Source organism: Phragmites australis, chromosome 14 (genome assembly GCF_958298935.1).
Source record: "Phragmites australis chromosome 14, lpPhrAust1.1, whole genome shotgun sequence".
NCBI classification, from domain to species: domain Eukaryota; kingdom Viridiplantae; phylum Streptophyta; class Magnoliopsida; order Poales; family Poaceae; genus Phragmites; species Phragmites australis.
This window is the reverse complement of record NC_084934.1, coordinates 28,578,840-28,596,557: the sequence shown is the minus strand read 5'-3', so window position 1 is coordinate 28,596,557 and position 17,718 is coordinate 28,578,840. Positions and strand designations below refer to the sequence as shown.

The 17,718-nt window shown below is 45.2% G+C and overlaps 3 protein-coding genes across 4 annotated transcripts; 1 reads left to right on the top strand and 2 right to left on the bottom strand.

The window, feature by feature from the left end:
* Window positions 1-345: 345 nt before the first annotated feature.
* LOC133891254 (cytochrome P450 734A5-like) lies at window positions 346-3,974 on the top strand. 2 transcript variants are annotated; one of them, XM_062331961.1, is made up of 3 exons: window positions 346-867; window positions 2,255-3,094; window positions 3,207-3,974. In XM_062331961.1, exons 1-3 carry the CDS (start codon window positions 579-581, stop codon window positions 3,686-3,688), a joined length of 1,611 nt encoding a protein of 536 aa, XP_062187945.1. In that variant the 5' UTR covers window positions 346-578; the 3' UTR covers window positions 3,689-3,974. The 2 variants fall into 2 exon arrangements, with proteins under 2 accessions (XP_062187945.1, XP_062187946.1); XM_062331962.1 differs by having other exon boundaries at window positions 356-867; window positions 2,255-3,090; window positions 3,207-3,968.
* A 66-nt stretch (window positions 3,975-4,040) lies between these two features.
* On the bottom strand, window positions 4,041-9,391 carry LOC133891255 (uncharacterized). The gene is made up of 11 exons (XM_062331963.1): window positions 9,199-9,391; window positions 7,756-7,920; window positions 7,562-7,680; window positions 7,100-7,174; window positions 6,690-6,783; window positions 6,532-6,591; window positions 6,238-6,303; window positions 6,064-6,162; window positions 5,050-5,094; window positions 4,516-4,618; window positions 4,041-4,339 (listed from the first exon to the last, which is right to left on the bottom strand). The coding sequence occupies exons 1-11, from the start codon at window positions 9,304-9,306 to the stop codon at window positions 4,263-4,265; spliced, it is 1,011 nt and encodes a 336-aa protein (XP_062187947.1). The 5' UTR covers window positions 9,307-9,391; the 3' UTR covers window positions 4,041-4,262.
* A 1,334-nt stretch (window positions 9,392-10,725) lies between these two features.
* LOC133891033 (probable galacturonosyltransferase-like 4) lies at window positions 10,726-12,670 on the bottom strand. Its single transcript, XM_062331719.1, has one exon. It carries the CDS (start codon window positions 12,282-12,284, stop codon window positions 11,205-11,207), a length of 1,080 nt encoding a protein of 359 aa, XP_062187703.1. The 5' UTR covers window positions 12,285-12,670; the 3' UTR covers window positions 10,726-11,204.
* Between the last annotated feature and the right edge of the window lie 5,048 nt (window positions 12,671-17,718).

Sequence of the window (17,718 nt, the reverse complement as noted above, 5' to 3'; positions counted from 1 at the left end):
ATAAAAATGATAAAAAAAATTTGGTAAATTTTTGCGAATTTCAATTTTTTTGTTAATGAAAAAAATTGTAAAACGAAATTGAAATCCTTGACTAGCACTGTCAGTTGAAACATGGGAGTAATTACTACTAGTGACAATTGTCACTTAGGGCCGTAGGAATAAAGATATTTACAGAACCTCCGGTATTTCAAACTTCTCCGACCAACCCATCAATTGTGGTAATCCAAACATTATATATGGAACATTACTTCTCCGAGATCAGACTCCATAAATTTTTGTCCCGCTTTCCAAGTTTCCGTCCAAACTTTGTCCTCCAAAAATAAGGGGATCAGACAATGCATAGTGACCTGGACGACAATAAGGTTTACTCAAATACGAGTTCGAAAAACGAAGCTGAAAATAACTTTAAGGCAACACTGATACCAAGAACTCCTCTTCTTCTTTTTCTAGATAAAGATTTCCTCTTATGTTGCCCAGCTATATATATATATAAGCCGGGAGATGGCGGCAGCATATGCCAGGCCTCCTGCCTCCACGAAAAGGCGGGGCAGGTACTACCGGAGCACACCCACGACGTCATGTGGTGGCCGTGGCAGTGGAGCGCGCTCGCCGCCGCGGCGGCGTGCTTCTGCCTGCACGTGGCGGCGGCGCGGCTGATGGAGGCGCTGTGGTGGCGGCCGCGGCGGCTGGAGCGGCACTTCGCGCGCCACGGCGTGCACGGGCCGGGGTACCGCTTCTTCGTCGGCAGCTCCATCGAGCTCATCCGGCTCATGGTCGACGCGTCCTCCCGCCCCGCGCCGCCCGAGGCGCCGCACGACGTCCTCCCCAGGGTGCTCGCCTTCTACCACCATTGGAGGAAGCTCTACGGTAATCTGAATTTGATCGATCGAGCACCGATATATCCTTTTAATTCCTTCGTCCCTTTCTTCTATCTTTAATATTCCAGCTCATCTTTTAGGAACAGATTGATCAAACTTAATCACCAATTAGCCAGCTAGCTTGCTTGCCATTACGGTTTCTTGGTAGCAGAGATTTCATACTGTTCAAATTTCTTTTTCTAATCTTGGTTTCATGGGACAAATCAAATTAACCAGTGGTGCAACTTTACAATGTTTACTATTTTCAAGTTCAATTAAAAGTTAAAGACAAATTAAAAAAACTTGCATGCGCGTATATATAAATATTATAGAAATAAAGAGTAGACGCTCACGCGTAAACCGCAGGAAAGGAGGGGACATGCTTCCATGCTTTTGCAAATAGAAACAAGAACGCAAACTCTAAAGTATGTTCGATTAGGTGACGTTGTTACCTTCATTTCCTTTCATTTCGCTTTGGTACTATAATCCTACCACACCACCACTTGCCTCACTTTAGTATCGATGACACTAGCAAACTCATCTGCAACCTCTCAAGTCAAACCTGGTGGTGTGTTGTCTCCATGATCCATCGCATCGATCTTTCCACCAGGCTGTCAATGTAGGTCAATGGTAATGCGAGTAGATTAACAAGAGTGGTGACTTGGTTTAGCTAGCCGTGCAGATCCATCCGGCAATTCAGAGCTAGAGCACATGCATGCAGGCTTGCTTTGTGCTTCAGTTCTGCACGCATATGATCGAGTATGCAGCATGCCAGCATCAGAGCACTTCAGTTCAGGATCGGAGGATCCACACCAGTTGTTGGTTACTCGCGGTTGGGATTAGTTTATGTTAATCATTGCGGCGATCGATGATAATTCCGCTGTTTGAACGGTTTGTGGAGTATAATACAGCTAGCCCAACCTACAAGGCATCTGCGTTTAATCCAAGTGACGAATCTTGTTGTTGGTCAGTTAAGGAATGATGTGATTTGTCCACATGAAAATACTCAAGTTCAGTGCTGGCTTAGCTTAGCTCTACGGCAACCCATGCCAGTAGATCATGACCATGGTATCACATGCGTTAATGCTGCTTGATTCGTTGTTAATTGCACATGTCTACTTGTTTGATGAGAAATTAATCAATGCCAACACGATTGAGGTGTGTCTGATTTTGTCAAAATTACTGCATATTTTTACACGTGATGGAAACAGGAAACATGTACTTTCCGCTGGCGACAATCCCGACCGTCCAAATTTCTAATTAAAAAAACGCGAAATGCATGGTCATGCTTTGATTTGCACAGTGCCAATATGTACATATCGTGCTGGTAATTTATTGCGGTTTTCTTATTTAATTAGTTTGTGTTAATTTTGGCGCGCGCTCATGCATGCATGCAGGTCCGAAGTTCCTGATTTGGTTTGGGAGCACGCCGCGGCTGACGATCAGCGAGCCGGAGCTGATCCGGGAGGTGCTGCTGTCGCGGGCGGAGCACTTCGACCGGTACGAGGCGCCACCGCTCGTTTGCCAGTTCGAGGGCTACGGCCTCACCAACCTCCACGGCGACGAGTGGGCCCGCCGGCGCAAGACCCTCGCGCCCGCCTTCCACACCGAGAACCTCAAGCGACTCGTGCCGTTCGTTGGCGAGACGGTGCAGCGGATGCTGGAGGAGCGCGTGCTGGAGGCGGCGGGCGGCGGCGAGGTGGAGGTGGATGTCACCGAGTGGTACCCACGCCTGCCGCAGGAGGCCATCACTCTGGCCACGTTCGGCCGGAACTTCGACGAGGGCAGCGTCGTGTTCCGGCTGCTGGACGAGCACGCCAGCTACGCCACCGAGGCGCACACCAAGGTCTTCATCCCCGGCTACAGGTTCCTCCCGACGAGGAGGAACAGGCGCGTGTGGAAGCTGGACAGGGGGATCAGGAGGCTCCTGGCCAGGTTTGTCGCCGGCATGCAGAGCCGCGGCGGCGACCGCCAGGGCGAGAGGCGGGAGGACGGCGGCGGCGTGAGGGACTTCATGAGCTTCATGGCGCCGGCCATGACGGCGGATAAAATCATCGAGGAGTGCAAGAACATCTTCTTCGCGGGGAAGGAGACGCTGACCAACCTCCTCACCTGGGCCACCGTCGCGCTCGCCATGCACCCGGAGTGGCAGGACCGGGCGCGCTGGGAGGTCCTCGCCGTCTGCGGCCGCCGCGGCCTCCCCACCAAGGACCACCTCCCCAAGCTCAAGACCGTACGTACGCACTGCCACAGCATTGCACATGTCATGCACGAGAGTTGCATGCGGCAACGATCGTTATCTTTTTGCTTATTCTTGCGCCAATCGACGGCGGCGTGCTTGATGTGCAGCTTGGGATGATCGTGAACGAGACGTTGAGGCTGTACCCGCCGGCGGTAGCGATAATCCGGAAGACGAAGCGGGACGTGGAGCTCGGCGGGTGCGTGGTGCCGGCGGGCACGGAGATCCTGATCCCGATCATGGCCGTGCACCACGACACCAACGTGTGGGGCGCCGACGCAACGGAGTTCAACCCCGCGCGGTTCGCGGACTCCGAGGCGGGCAACAACCGGCCGCGGCACCCCATGGCGTTCATGCCGTTTGGCGGCGGCGCGCGGGTGTGCATCGGGCAGAACCTGGCGCTGATGGAGGTCAAGGTCGCGCTGGCCGTCGTGCTGCAGCGGTGCGAGTTCCGGCTGTCGCCGGCGTACGTACACGCGCCCCAGGTGCCCATGATACTCAATCCGCAGCACGGCGCGCCGGTCATCTTCCGGCCGTTGTGACCCACGGCTATCCCACATATCAGCTCAGAAATCCTATTGGATTCCATTGATTCCTTCCTGTAAATTATCATCTCTCGTTGTTAACTGCAAATATATAGAAGTATACCATACGTGACAAGTATCGGATTTAGAAAGAAGGATAGAAAAAAAATCTTTTCTAGCTGTTACTTTTCAGACTTCTTCGTATATGTTATTTGGCTCTTTCGGTTCTGAACAGAAAATAGGCAATGCATCTGCCGGCTTTAAGGACTGGGTGAATTCGAATCTTCAACAGTCCTGAATTTCACACAAACAAAATAATGTGCAGTATTTGCAAACATGAGACATCAAAACATGACAAGCGTACCGCATTCCAAATGCCAGACATTATCTCCCAATTCTTAATGGTATCAACACCACTCCTTAATGCGAATTATTCCATATATGGAATATGTTGCAATTTCCATTTAATAGTGTATCATGTCGACAAATCAAGAAAGCAATGCCAAATTGTTCTTGTGAAGAATGCACTTCTTGGGCAAACTTTTCCCCTATGACAAGCAACATCTATACAGGGCGGCATATTACACAGGGCGCCTTCAAAATATTATGGAGCGAAAGGGATATTTTTAGATTCCCAAGGGCCTATACTGATAAGCGCACGAGCTTCTCGATTTCCTTGATAATTAAATCTCTCTCCTCATCAAGTTGTTCATCTTCACCTGTGAAACGGAATGCATTAGTATCGTTACAATTTGCATATCTCAGCAATCTAACAAGGAATCTTCCTTCAACATTGAGTTGCAGTTACGATGTTTGGTTGTATTACTGGCATCAATTGCTTGGTCAAAGAATAGACCTAGGGTTAAGTTGGAAGTTGTAGGGAACACATTAGTACCTTTGCTTGTGGGAAGGTTGTGGAGTAGCTTCAACAATTCTCTGTGATTGTCAACCAAAACTTGAACAATATCACGAGGTTTGTTTGGATTGGCAACAAATACCTGCTTCCATGCAGCCAAAATGAACCTCCAAAAATGGTAAAAGAAAAATGTCTATAGAGTCATAACTGATTAAGAACAGCAGCTAGTCCAACATCAATTTTCAAACTCAAATAAAACCTGATCAAGTACAAGAAGAAGAATACCAGGTTAATAAGACAATGACAAAATCAAGTCCCAGATGGATTATGGTTTGAAATGTTCAACACACAAACTTAACAGAAAATTCACAGGATCAGCAATCCCAGGAGTTTCCATAGCAAAAACATATCACAAGAAAAAGAAAGTGTGTGGAGATTATAGCCATTGAAAGGCTAAACATACGAAACTTAAAAGTGTGGACATGTGATAACTGATATTGAAAAATTATATGGCATTAGGTGGTTAATAATAACTAGTATACAATGGGTGGAAGATAAAAAAAAACATATTACCTTAAAAATGTGGAAGGCACATATCCTGATATTTTTGCTTGAATCCTACCAAAAATTCAGTTTAGTGGAGGCGTTAAGAAAGGATGCACATAGACATGAAAAGCCAGTGACTAGTTATGAAGAAAAAAAAACTATCTATAACTAAAGTGTGTTGTTTCATCACTCAATTGTCTTAATAGAGAAAAATTGTAACACTGTTTTCTTGGGAGTGCATATATTCACAAACTATTTCTGTATTGGGAAATAATGGCTGCTTAAATTTTCACTTTCAGAGATAAATTGCTAGGGGAAGCAAATTGATAGTTAGTGTTGGACATAAATAATGGTGCTATGAATTTTAGATATAAACAGAAAGCCATTCAGGCCTGGATCCCTGGTAGACACCAAAGAAAAACCGTAGTCCGTAGGTGTGTAATTTTGTATATCTTACGAAAACCTTTGGTTGGTGACAGGGATGGAGCTTAGTGACGGCCAACATGGGCCATGGCCGCCCCTTCGAATTTGCAAAGTCATTAGATAATGTATTGGGCACTTGACCTATGAAGTGTTTGAATATGTCTTCTCATGTAATTCATTGCTTTCTTGTGCTTGCCCCTGCTTGTTTTGTGAGCAAGCTCTGTCACTGGTTGGTGAGTTATCCCAAGGCCAGTAAAAGAAAGCAGGATTTCTCATGTCTTGTACTAGTACCAACATCCACAATTGTATTCACTTGACAATGGCACTAGCATATAATAGCTGCTTGGATAGAAAATCGAGTGGCAATTACCCTGTGCTCCCTAATTTTTTAGAGAGCTTGGGCGAAATGTAGTAACTACTATAAATAGACTGAGAATTAACATATACAATGTTCCTTTTTCTTTTTGAAAATACAAGTATACAGCAAAGTTGTATAATCTATACAAAGAATTAAATATCAAACAATCAAGAGGGGCAGAGGAAGTGAAAAGGAAAATCAGTATCGTTACTGATTTTTTTAATATATAAGCAGGAAATCTATAGCAAATAGTCTAATACCTTCAGCAGACCAATCATAATATTTAAGTAACGAACTTCCAAAATGTACCGCTTCATTATTTGGGCATTTGGGGTCTCCAACAGAAACTCTGAAAGAAACTGGAATGAAGCAAATCACTTTTAAGCATCCTATTTCAGTGCTCTACAAGAAATTGCAATACAAAACAGTCTAACCTTCACTGATTGTCTTCTTGTCACATAATTAGTTGAAGATAAAAGCCTTGTGTAGAGTCCAAAAAACTGCACATGTTTTACATTATCAGTAACACAAAGTATGGATCGGTATTTCAAGATTTAACAATATGAAAAAACAACTTTTCATAACAACAAAAATCAACATATATAAAAGATGGTATGGAAGAAGATACAACGAACAGGGTGGAGAAAATCCATTGATCATTTTAATCTGTTGGCATAAAACAAATGTGCATTTATCTGATTTCTCAGAAAGATATTGCCCTCGCTGACCTGTTCGTAATGGGAGCTCAGAAACTCAGAGACTGCATCTTCATGTTTGGTTAGCAGATCCTGCAAACATCTTGTCAACAACAAACATCAATCCTGAGGAACCAAAGATAAAGTCAAATAGTAGAAAAAGAAGATCAAACCAACAAGATTGGATTTACCTTGAAGGTGTTCAGAGCATCAGAAGCAATATCAAAGTTTGGCAATTCAACATACTGGAAAAACAACTCGAAGCTACTTGACTCCAATATATATCTGAAAGAGCACTACAAAATCAAATGCATGAAAAATTAATCAATTGCGAAATTAATTAAACCATCTACAATATTTCCTTTAGTTTTGTTACTAAGTCCAACAGCTGCAGTGTGCACATGCATGTTAGCAGTGGTGATTCTGAGGTGTGCATGTGTTATTTTACTGTATATGTTCATGCTTATAACTATAATGTTTTTTCGGACAAAGGCATATACGTTGGAATATGTTATTGCATGCAGCAATTTTAAATTGCCACTAAATCCAAGTAGTCGCTAAAAAGTAGGAAATGTAGTAAACAAATACTTTCAAGCCTTACTTTGCAAGTGTAGGATATTTTATGCATTCTCGCAACATGTTCCCACAGTTCAATGCAACTTCCAAGTTCTTGTAGCTGATGGAACATAGTTAATAAATCAAGCACACGAGTATTACAACGGCATATACATAGGCACAGATCATAAACAAATATACAAAATAATTTAAGCACAAGCGGGAAAAATACATATGGAAAATTTTCCAACACCAAACATTAAAGATGGCAAGTTGTAGGTAGGAACCGATAGCAAGTTAACTACTGACCAACAGTTCATTACAGAATAGAAAATCATATAAATTCGTGAAGAGAATGAGGAGGCTAGAAGAAAATGGAAGGAACAGAAAGAAGTGAGTTACAGGAAGCAAACAGACAGCTGGTTCTACAGAGCAGTACTACCAAAAACAAATCAGCATGTTCCAATTGATTGTTTTCCATCCTTAACTCGAGAAATATAGGCCTTACCAAACAACAAGGAAATCCAAAAGGTCAACATGATTTTCAATATACTGCACACAGCAATAACTCTCATCAACCTTCTGCCTCAATAAAATGCACCAGCAGTGGACAAGATCTTTTCTACCCTGCGATATAGAACTAACAAGGTTAATAAACTGAATAAAAAGGGGCATCACGATCTATTGATGAAAATACCATACCTCCCAACCCAAGGAAGGTAGATTCTGAACAAAGAGCGAAAGGACACCCTCCCTGCAAATCTCAAGGGCTATCTGCAAAACCTGCTCTTGATTTGGTTCTACTTCTCCATCACCGGAAAGTGTTTGCCTCAAGGTAAGTACATTTTTCTCAACATCTTCGAGAGCCTAATACGAAACATACACAAGTATATGAGCAATCAATCTTTTGTACCATGGTGGTCTGTGTGCATAAGAATGTGTACAGGGACAACAGAAATCACAAAACAACTACAACTGTAAAGCAATGAAGTAATGTTATGGTCGGCAAGACATATAGTAAGAGGAGAGGAAAATGGGCAACAGATCAAAGTGGCGGCTGAGTTTCCATATTAGGATTTAAATAAATTAGGATGTTTAGATTGAGTCTAGTCGGATTGGTTAGGAGATCAAATTCATGAAGCAAATTCTATAGGACATGAAGCAAATTCTATAGGACCTGGTCCTACGAAAAACCATTTCCCCTATGATGACACGTGTCCACTCACTCTCTCTCCTCTTCAGCTCGGCCATTGGATCACGGGATGGATGGTATGGATGATGTTTCACGAGGGTCTTTCTGGACAGGGTCCTGTAGAATTTGCTTCCTCAAATTCAAGTCGGACAGTAGAGATAAGTTTGGAAGGTTTGTTTTGTAATCGGTTAGGATTGTGCGTGGAGTTGGATTAGGACTCGGAATTAGAGCAGGATTCGGCTATTGCCGATTGGAGTCTGTATGCGGCTGCAGCTCTATATATAAAGAGCAGTAGGCCTCTTCAGGAAATCAAGCAATAAATCAATCTAATTCTCATCCCAATTCTCTATTACCTCATCCCTCTGCTGTTGTCGACTTCATCAACCAAAGCCGACACCCCAGGCGTCTTCCAGACTTCGGAACGGGCAAGAAACCGGTCAAAGACCGGCCGGCTACCTCTCACTCCTATCCTCTTCGGTCGCTTCCCCGCGGACGTGACAAGTAAACAAGCCCAATGCTAAGTTGCAAACAGAGCCCAAGTGCCAAATTATCCATTTGATGAACAAGTAAGACAAAAGCGTCATCTTAGTGTCATGATTACTGGCTTGAACCATGGGATCGCAGAGCCACGCAAACCACCAGCAAAACACCCGCATAATCACTTCTCCTCCCAAATTTGCTATTTTGCGGAAGCTCGACAAATTATCACGCAAAACCCCGACCAAGTCCAGCACACTTTTCACTACTAGTTACCAAGTAACATTCCTCAACCAGAGACCTGGAGCATTGTCACCATGATCCAGGGAGTCTGGAGGACTCTACAAACAAAGCAGCCCGATCGCGTGAACAGCAGCCAAGATCCCAACTCTGCCCCCCCCCCCCGTTGGGGTGACCAGAGACGCTATCAGGAAACCGGCACGCGCGGATCGGACGCGAGGGGAGGAGCCGTGTACCTTAGCGCCGGTCTTGGTGTCGAGGGCGACGAGGGACTCCTTGATGGAGCGGACGATCTCCTGCGGCGACGGGCGCAGCCGCGTCGCGGCGCGGAAGAAGAAGGACATCTCGCCGCCGGGCGAGGGAATCCGATGAATCGGGCGGGATTCGGGAGCTCCTCCTTGCTCCGGTCAAGTGCTCTGACGAAGGAGAACACAGAGAACAGGGAAGTGGGCTGCGCACGTTAAGCTTCCGTCTATAGAAGGTCGCCGCGTATAGACTGGAATGCGTCAATCAACGCTGAAAGCGTAAACAAAATGAATCACCTGTTTACGTCAAAGGTAGGAATAGCATCCAGATGCATGCCATTCTAGGTTCTACCACATGAGTAACATATTACAGCAACACTAACAAATAGAAATAAGGCATTAATCTCTGTTGGATGCTAGCTCAACCCTTAGTGCGTCGAGTACACGCATGTAGCTCATTGGGATTAGTTTGTGTGTATAAAGTCAAAAGTGCTATATTAGCTTTGTGTGTATACAGTTGAAAGTGCTATAGTGATGCTATAGTTGTATCATGACTTCAATATTCCTTTATGGCGTAACGGCAATAAATGGCTCTTATGTCTCTGCCTTTTGTATGGGATCATTGCCACATGAAAAAAATCGTAGGAGCAAATATGGTAAATACCACCATCCCACATTTATAAAAGAGCTATCAAGGACAAGGGGAAGCAAAACTTTCCATTCATCTGTATCCCCTCTCTCTCTACTCTCTTGGCTCCTCACTCGCCTCTCTCTAGTCTCTAGTCCCATATAGAGAAAAATGGTGGCTAAGCTTTTTCATCTGTGTTTGTTACTATAGCAGTCTTAAAAGAAAATTCAATAGGTGTTAATTTGGTTTCAAGTATACAAGTTGGATATACTTAAAAACTATCAAAGAACTATGCAATATTAAAATATTTGCTAAGTTTCTCACGGTGCTAACGATCGGTCAAGCATGATCTCACTGAGTTGACCTGTGTTCGAGGTGTGATATCCTCTTAATAAAATCCCAGAGGGACGTCCTTCCTCTCGGTGCTCATTTTTTTTTTTGCTATATCAGAATATTTTGAACACACTGGTGCAACGAATCAATGACACTTTTGCAGCAAAACCAATACAGACACACAAAATTTCTGTGAAAACATTACTTTAGCATTCAAAATTACATATGACATCTAGAAAAAAAAAGAAGGGCACAACATTCTGTAACAAATTAATATTTTGTGGCTATACTACAATAATTAGATATTGGAATAACATTAAATATATCGTTATCAACATCTGTTGTTCTTGCCAATTAGTGACACATCAGTCATACAACAAATCCTTGTCAGTTGATAATATTTGCCATTATCCTTGATTGCCCAACTTTGATGTTTGCAATATAAAGTTGAGCTAAATCCTTTCATGCTATTGCAGATTCTCCAAATCCACGCATGGTGTGCACAGTACGTACATGTACGGTAAACATACAACGAAAATGAAGGAACGAAGGCTCTTGATTGTTTTTTTTTCCCTGTCTGTGTGTGTTTTCAGTAGTGCATGCAAACATACATACATGGTTTTGTTAATGTTTAACTTTCCCCAACTGCACCACGCTAATCTCTTCACAACACACCAGCCCGACTGACCACATGACCTCTACAAACACGACGAATCGAAGGGCAGAATCGTGTGAGAACCCAAAGCGAGAGGGAAAAAAGAGAGCTACACATGTATTAATATTCCCTCCTCCGGTCTTGATCAATATCTTCCAAACTAGATTCGTCCTCCAGTCCTCCATCCTTGAGCTCCCACCTCGATCGAAGTTCGTTGCATGCATTTGCATGATGCATGCACATGTCGAGATCGAAGTGTGCATGCATGCGTGCATTTCATTGCATGCGCCGAATGCGTACGTACACCACTTCCTCTCCTTCGTCGCCGATGTGCCCTTCGGACTCGATCTGTTCGCGGCGGCGCACGCACGGTTGGGTGGTTCACTCCTCGAGCGCGGTCGCCGCGGCCTTGTAGAGGTCGTAGGGCGCCCAGAGGTAGTCGACGGTGCAGGGCTTCCGCGAGTCGAGCCGCAGCCACGGCTTCCCCTTGCCGCTCCAGTGCAACAGGCTGATGGGCCCCGGGTGCAGGCTCCGGCACTTTCCCTCCATGTTGTCGCCGCCGAGCCCGTGCTGGTTCCACCGGTGGTCCACCGGCTTGATGTCGCCGGCGAGCACCAGCAGGAACGGCGGCAGCGAGCCGAGGTGGTAGATCCGCTTCTGCTTCTGCACCGCCATCCACTCCTCCACCCGCCTGGTGTACCCGCCGAGGCGCCACTTGGCCACGTCCATCACCATGACGCCCGTGTTGAAGTAGCACGGCCGGCGGCCGCGGAACGTGGCTCTGAGCTCCGCGTCGGACCAGAACGCGTCGGAGAAGTACTTGGTGAAGTTGGCGTGGCAGTACTCGGGCGCGGCCACCACGTGGCCTCCGAGGTCCACGGACCAGAGCTTGCGGACGTCGTCGACGACCACCACGTCGGAGTCGAGGTAGATCACCCGGCCCACGTCGGCGGGCAGCGTGTCGGCGAGGTAGATGCGCGCGTAGTTGAGTGGCTGGTCCAGCGCGTGGCGCACGGAGCGGGAAATGCGGCCCCGCACGCGCGAGGGGTCGAAGCGGTACACGCTGGGGTCGAGGTACGGGAACGTGGCGCGGATGGCCGCCAGCAGGTCCGGGTCCCGCCGGGCCGCCAGGAAGTGGAACGCCACGTTCTCCGGGCACGCCGTGTGCTGCAGGATGGAGAACACGGCCGCCATGGTGCCCCGGAGGTAGTTGGCGTCCAGCGTCATGGCGATGTCCACCCGGCCGTCCGCGGACCCGCGCGGCGGGCACTCGTCGCCGTTGCGGAACGCCGGGGCCTCCCTGAAGGCCGGGAACGGCGCCGCCGACGGCAGCCGGATGACGTCGACCCGGATGCTGGACACCTCCGTCACGCCGACTAGCAGCAGCGCCAGCAGCAGGAGCCCGCCGGGCATCACCGCCGAGGACCGGATGAGGCGCGGGGCGGCTGTGGTGGGTGCCATCCTGGTCGTCCTTGCTGCCACGGGAAGGGCCGACCGGGCGCGCGGGGAGACGGGTGCTGGCTAGCTAGCTAGCAGGGGGAGGGTGCCACCATCGCCGCCCGGTGGTGTTTGAGGAGGGAGGATAAAGTTGGCAGGGGCGCGCGCGCGCGGAGGGACGGGAGACAAGCTAGGCAGCGACGGACGGACGGAGGAGACGCAGACGCCTAGCGATGGCCTGCCGGCGTATGTGCTCCAGCTGCCTATACTTAGATGGCACATGCACTAATCATCATCATCCCAATCATATCATTTCCCACATGCATGTTAATTTCCTACTTATCTGGTTTGGACTCCAAATGGACAGGGTGTTTAATTTGTGCTTGATTGAGATTAGAGGGTTGGAGGAGCCGTGACAACAACATAATTAATGTCCGAGAGTGGACGGAGTTTATTTATAGAGGGGAAACGAATGTGAGAGGAACTGATGGAGCAGCAGCAGCTAACATGTTGGCTCGCACTGCTCCAGCTTGCGCTAGCTTTTGCGCGTCGAGGGTCAAGGGCCTCCACATCCACCACGCGTGCATGTTTTCCTTCCGCCAGCGTGACGTGTGGTGTTGGTTGTGTTTGTATGCTCCTCTTGTACTGTACAGTATATATGGTGTTGCCATTCTTCATCAACGGTGGTTGGAGGGTCCTGGGATTATTTATATATATATTCTTCAGATAGAATGGTTTCGAAAATTATTCAGAGAGAAAGCTGACTAGACCTGCTCGATCACTGTGCGTCGATTTATCTCGTGAAGGACGTGCAACTGAAAAAATGATGGACGATGCTCAAGTCAATGCGTGTGTCGCAGCCTCACAAGTGTTAGCTAGCTGCAGCTAACAATGGCATCCAACCGACAAACACAAACACTACTTAGAAAAAGCTAATCATTGTCTGTTGCAAACATAACCTTATTATGACTGTCGGTTTACTTAGAAAAAACCGACAGTGATAATTAATATATCAATTATTGGTTGTTAATGAAAAATCGTCAGTTATAACTAGCATTAATTTTAAAAGACAGAGAAATGATTCACTTACAACCATTCGAGTACAATTCAAATACAGCTATATATTTAACCATCCGACGTATTTATGAGTTTTCATCCAAATGATTTCAGCCATTGAAATGGTTGTACGTGTAGCATTATTCTTAAAAAACCAAATCACAGCTTTTTACCTAATGATTTGGGCATCAATGGAAGGCATAGAGATCAAGTCAACTACATTGAACATTGAAATAACAACTAGCTTTGACAATAAATCTTGCCATACAGTACTAAGATCAACTGCTATTTCTAAAGTGACATTAGCTCTTTTTATGCAAGCTACGGCTGTAAGCCTCCATTCCTCCGTCCAAGATCATGCATCAGAGCTGGAAGTCTACAGTTCCTCCCGTGGAGCAAATCGATAAATTTTAGCATGCAAAGTTTGGTTATCAATAGAAATTGATGGAAAGCTTAAACAATTTTACAATAATATATATGAGGAGAGAGAGAACAAGGTGGGAGATATTTACGGGTGCGTTGTCGGTTCACTGACAGTTTTTCTTAAGAACTATAGTGATACTAGAACTTATCAATTCCGTTTCTTTGAAAAAAACGACGATGATGCTATCACTATTGGTTTTTCTTAAGAACTGACGATGAGAAGTTAGTCTTATCGGTTTTTTCCTTGTCAAACATATAAGCAGGTCCCATCGAATGAACTGACAATGAAAATATTTTAATATTGGTTTTTAGAAAACCGATAATGATAGCCGGTCGTGGATTGAGGTTTATGTAACAGTAAAAGTTGAGCAATGATTAAATCGTGTCAAATTAAACCGATCCTCTATGTTAGGAGAGCCAACAAAAGAAATACTTTTCTTCGAAAGAAAACCATATTAATTACTCTTCTAACTACACATATCTGTTTCTGATGCCCAAAAGTGCTTCCCAACCATGACACTAAAGCTGGCTGCAGCTTCCTGTGAGTTTTTTTTATTGATGGACATTGGCGCCACTAACCTTGGCTCAACGAAGGATTCAATCAGTGTACGTGCCTGTTGTCCTTTCTAGCAGTTTAATCTATTTAATAAATCATTAATTCGTCTAATCAAGTTAGAGGAATCATGTTCCCAGGCCAGCTACACACCATCAGATTTCAGAAAGATCTTTGATGCAGCGACTTTCTGTTTTTCTTTTTTTTTTTGCGAGTTGATTCTATGTAGTTTTATGGACACCTCCTGTGTGCTATTTTTTGTTCTTGGATGTAATGTAAGGCTGTTATGGTTGCCATCCACGACGTTCTCTCTCCCCAAAAGAAATCGATGGGTCGAGAAGTTTCAGTCGACGGTGTCGGTGAGTCCTTCAATTATTCAGACTTCCAGATCATGCATTCCCCGTGCATGCAGAACGGTAGCAAAGCATTTGTCCACATCAGAGCATGGCGGCATGGAGCGTTGTTCCAACACTCAACACGCAGAATTCAGGCATGCACAACACGGGGGAAGGAAGGCCTTGGAAACAAGAGCGGGGGAATAATATCCGTGTGTGTCGGTGCACGCTGTGATCACATGTGTGAGCTGAAAAACAACACACTGCAGCACCGCAAATTTGCAACCAGATTTGAAAGTTGCAAACATACCTGACCGGACCCAGAGCAGGTGGTGCAAAGTTTGTTTCTTCAGGAGAGGGGAAGGCCAGCTCCCAGTCCTCCTCCTGCAAATCTCACGATGCAACTTCTGTAACTGCAGACCTGCAATTGGTCTGGGACTTGAGGAGCTTCTCATCGCTGCGCGATTTCGGTACTTTGTCAGCAAAACAGCACAAATATTGGGGATTGCTGTGCAAGCCGTGAGATGATCACTTGCCTAATGCAGACTTGTCGAGTTGTGCAGAGTCAGCCGATTCAGGAAGCAGTCTTGCAAGACCAAATTAGCGAAAATTGGTAACCGTAGCGTAGCCTCTATTCAACAAGGGTATCTGACAATTGCCCATGAGATTGCACAGATCATGCTCCATCTTAGCTTTGTGCATCATACGAAAGAACTGCATCTGATGGTCCAGTTAAATTGAAGATGAAGCCAGCATCTGATGTTTCACTTTGCACCAGGTTTGGCACACACTTTCATTTTACACCAGGTTATGTCAAAATAAATTCCACTTTGCACTAGAGTAAATGAAACATCGTGAAACATGTCTGAAATTCATGAAGTTTCACGAGATTTCGCTGATATATCATGAGGTTTCACCAAGATTTGACAGCATAACCTGGTGCGAAGTGAAACATGTTTTGACTTACCCCTGGTGCAAAGCATTGGCGGGCACAAGGGACAAGGGTGTACATATGTACACCCAAAATTTTGTTACAATTTGTTTTATATATCAATTATATGAACACACAAGTTGGTTCACATATCATCTCTTTACTCTATCCTCCTCTCATCTAATAAAAATCTCCAAAATTTAAATAATTTACCCACTTTGAGGCCAATGGGGTGGCGACGAGCGCGGCAGGGCCAATGGGGGCAAGCGATGAAGGGAGACGACGACGAAAAGGAGGGGTAGGAGGCGTAAAGTTTCATGTCCGAGCCCTTGTCTTCCGACATGGACGTCCTCGTTGGTCGCCATCTCTCGTGACGATGGCGGAGAATAGTTGTGGCCACGGCCCCCTAGCCCAACAAATTTTATGTATTTTGCAGTATATTTTCCCTCAATTCGGTCTCTATAATTTAGTTGGAACCTATTTAACTTCACTAAGGTTCTGTTTGTTTCAGCTTCGGATTCTGGCTTTCAGCTTTTATAATCCGAAGCTGAAACAAACAGACAGCTTTTGGTTATAGCTTTTTAAAATCTGCTGGTTGGATTGTGAGAATCTGAGAAGCTGGTTTTCCTCAGCTTTTGATAGATTGTGAAAGTCTATTTTACTAAACTGTCCATTAAATTTTTTTAGAATCTAGTCTAAAAGCTTTTCACAATCCAGCTTTTTCACAATCCAGCTTTTCACAATCCAACTTTTATAAGCTGTTTTTCAGAATCTTTAGCTGAAACAAACAGCCCTAACTCTCTGATTTTGGATCCAAGCTCTGCCACTGCTCGTGACGATCTCTCGGCGAGCACGGTCGAGGTGTGGGTTTGGTGCGCCGCGCTTTCCCTCCACTAGTGCGGGTGCAGCGGGCCTCTAGATGGGCCAGTAGAATGTGCCTTTGGGCTGTGAGTTTTGCTGTTTTTTCTTTCATAGAATGGGCCCAAGTGCTGTTGCGGTGCACTGGGTGGACGAACGTTTCTTGGGATGGGAGCACTTGATGTGATGTTAATCAGCACGAAGTGCTCAGTTGTGAAAAGATATAATTACTCTAATCAACTTGGAGGTAAAAAGCACGTAAGTGCGGCACCATTTTTTCTTAGCATGGGGAGACCCGTTTCCATTACATAGCAAAGGAATCACGTCTTACAACCGAGTCTCACAGCAAATAGAGAAAGCGAAACAGAGTACAGACTGGACATAGAACAGACCAACAGAAGCAACGACCGAAGAGACTATGATTTTTTTTTAAAACATCAGTACAACTTATAAACATGAGTACACACTTATACAACATCTATGAAAAACCAGAGATATAATGTTTAAAGATTAATAAAGTCATCACACATATCTCACTATCAATAGGTATATCTTAATAAGACAAATAAGAAACTAATGGGAAGTTTGATCTTAATGAGTAGGGTATAACTATCTCCACTAACCATCCAAATTGGAAGTGAAAATTTTACAAAGTGGTGCGTAGCACTGTCTATTTTAGTCGTGCATTTACGTTAAGATTCATACTGTAAAGTTAGATTAAAAAAATATAGAAAAGATAAAAAATTAATAGATAAATAAGAGAAATGAACGATAGAAATTGAGTATGCGTACACCACACGCGTCTTAGATAAGAGACTAAGAATTTGGTGACTTGGGCCAACCAAAACAACCAAGACAAGTGCGGCAGCCAAATAAGTAGATTAGAAATGACTGCCGCTTTTGTCTTTTTCACGAGAGATGCGATGCACGAATCAACGTGGTACTGCTACGTGCGTGCGTGCATCCCTGACGCAAAAGTGAAAGCTCCCAAAAGTAACAAAAGAGCCGTGCTTGCATGCGTGCACCGGACACACGCGGGTTGTGCGTCTGAGTTCACTCGGGTACTGAACGCGCAAGCGCATCCCCTTTTACCCCTCTCTTTTTAAAACCGACGGAAATGACCTTTCTTTGCTTTATTTAGACCACGGCAAGGACTTTCCTTCAGAGTTTAAATTTTCGTCGCGATGGAATTTTCATTCTTATTTTAACGGGTTTTTTTTACGGTTATCGTCACGAATGTATTCTCAAGATCATTCCTTTCAAGGTGTGATTCCCTCATATTTCCTTTCACGATTCTTCTCG

Bases quoted from the DNA above. Each gene is read 5' to 3' on its own strand.
- LOC133891254 (XM_062331961.1), top strand. From the start codon at position 579: ATGTGGTGGCCGTGGCAGTGGAGCGCGCTCGCCGCCGCGGCGGCGTGC. The intron at 868-2,254 runs GTAATCTGAATT...GCATGCATGCAG, and splicing joins CCATTGGAGGAAGCTCTACG to GTCCGAAGTTCCTGATTTGG. The intron at 3,095-3,206 runs GTACGCACTGCC...CTTGATGTGCAG, and splicing joins CCCCAAGCTCAAGACCGTAC to CTTGGGATGATCGTGAACGA.
- LOC133891255 (XM_062331963.1), bottom strand. From the start codon at position 9,306: ATGTCCTTCTTCTTCCGCGCCGCGACGCGGCTGCGCCCGTCGCCGCAG. The intron at 6,784-7,099 runs GTAAGGCTTGAA...GTGCTCTTTCAG, and splicing joins AAATATCCTACACTTGCAAA to ATATATATTGGAGTCAAGTA. The intron at 6,304-6,531 runs GTCAGCGAGGGC...AAACATGTGCAG, and splicing joins TGAGCTCCCATTACGAACAG to TTTTTTGGACTCTACACAAG.
- LOC133891033 (XM_062331719.1), bottom strand. From the start codon at position 12,284: ATGGCACCCACCACAGCCGCCCCGCGCCTCATCCGGTCCTCGGCGGTG.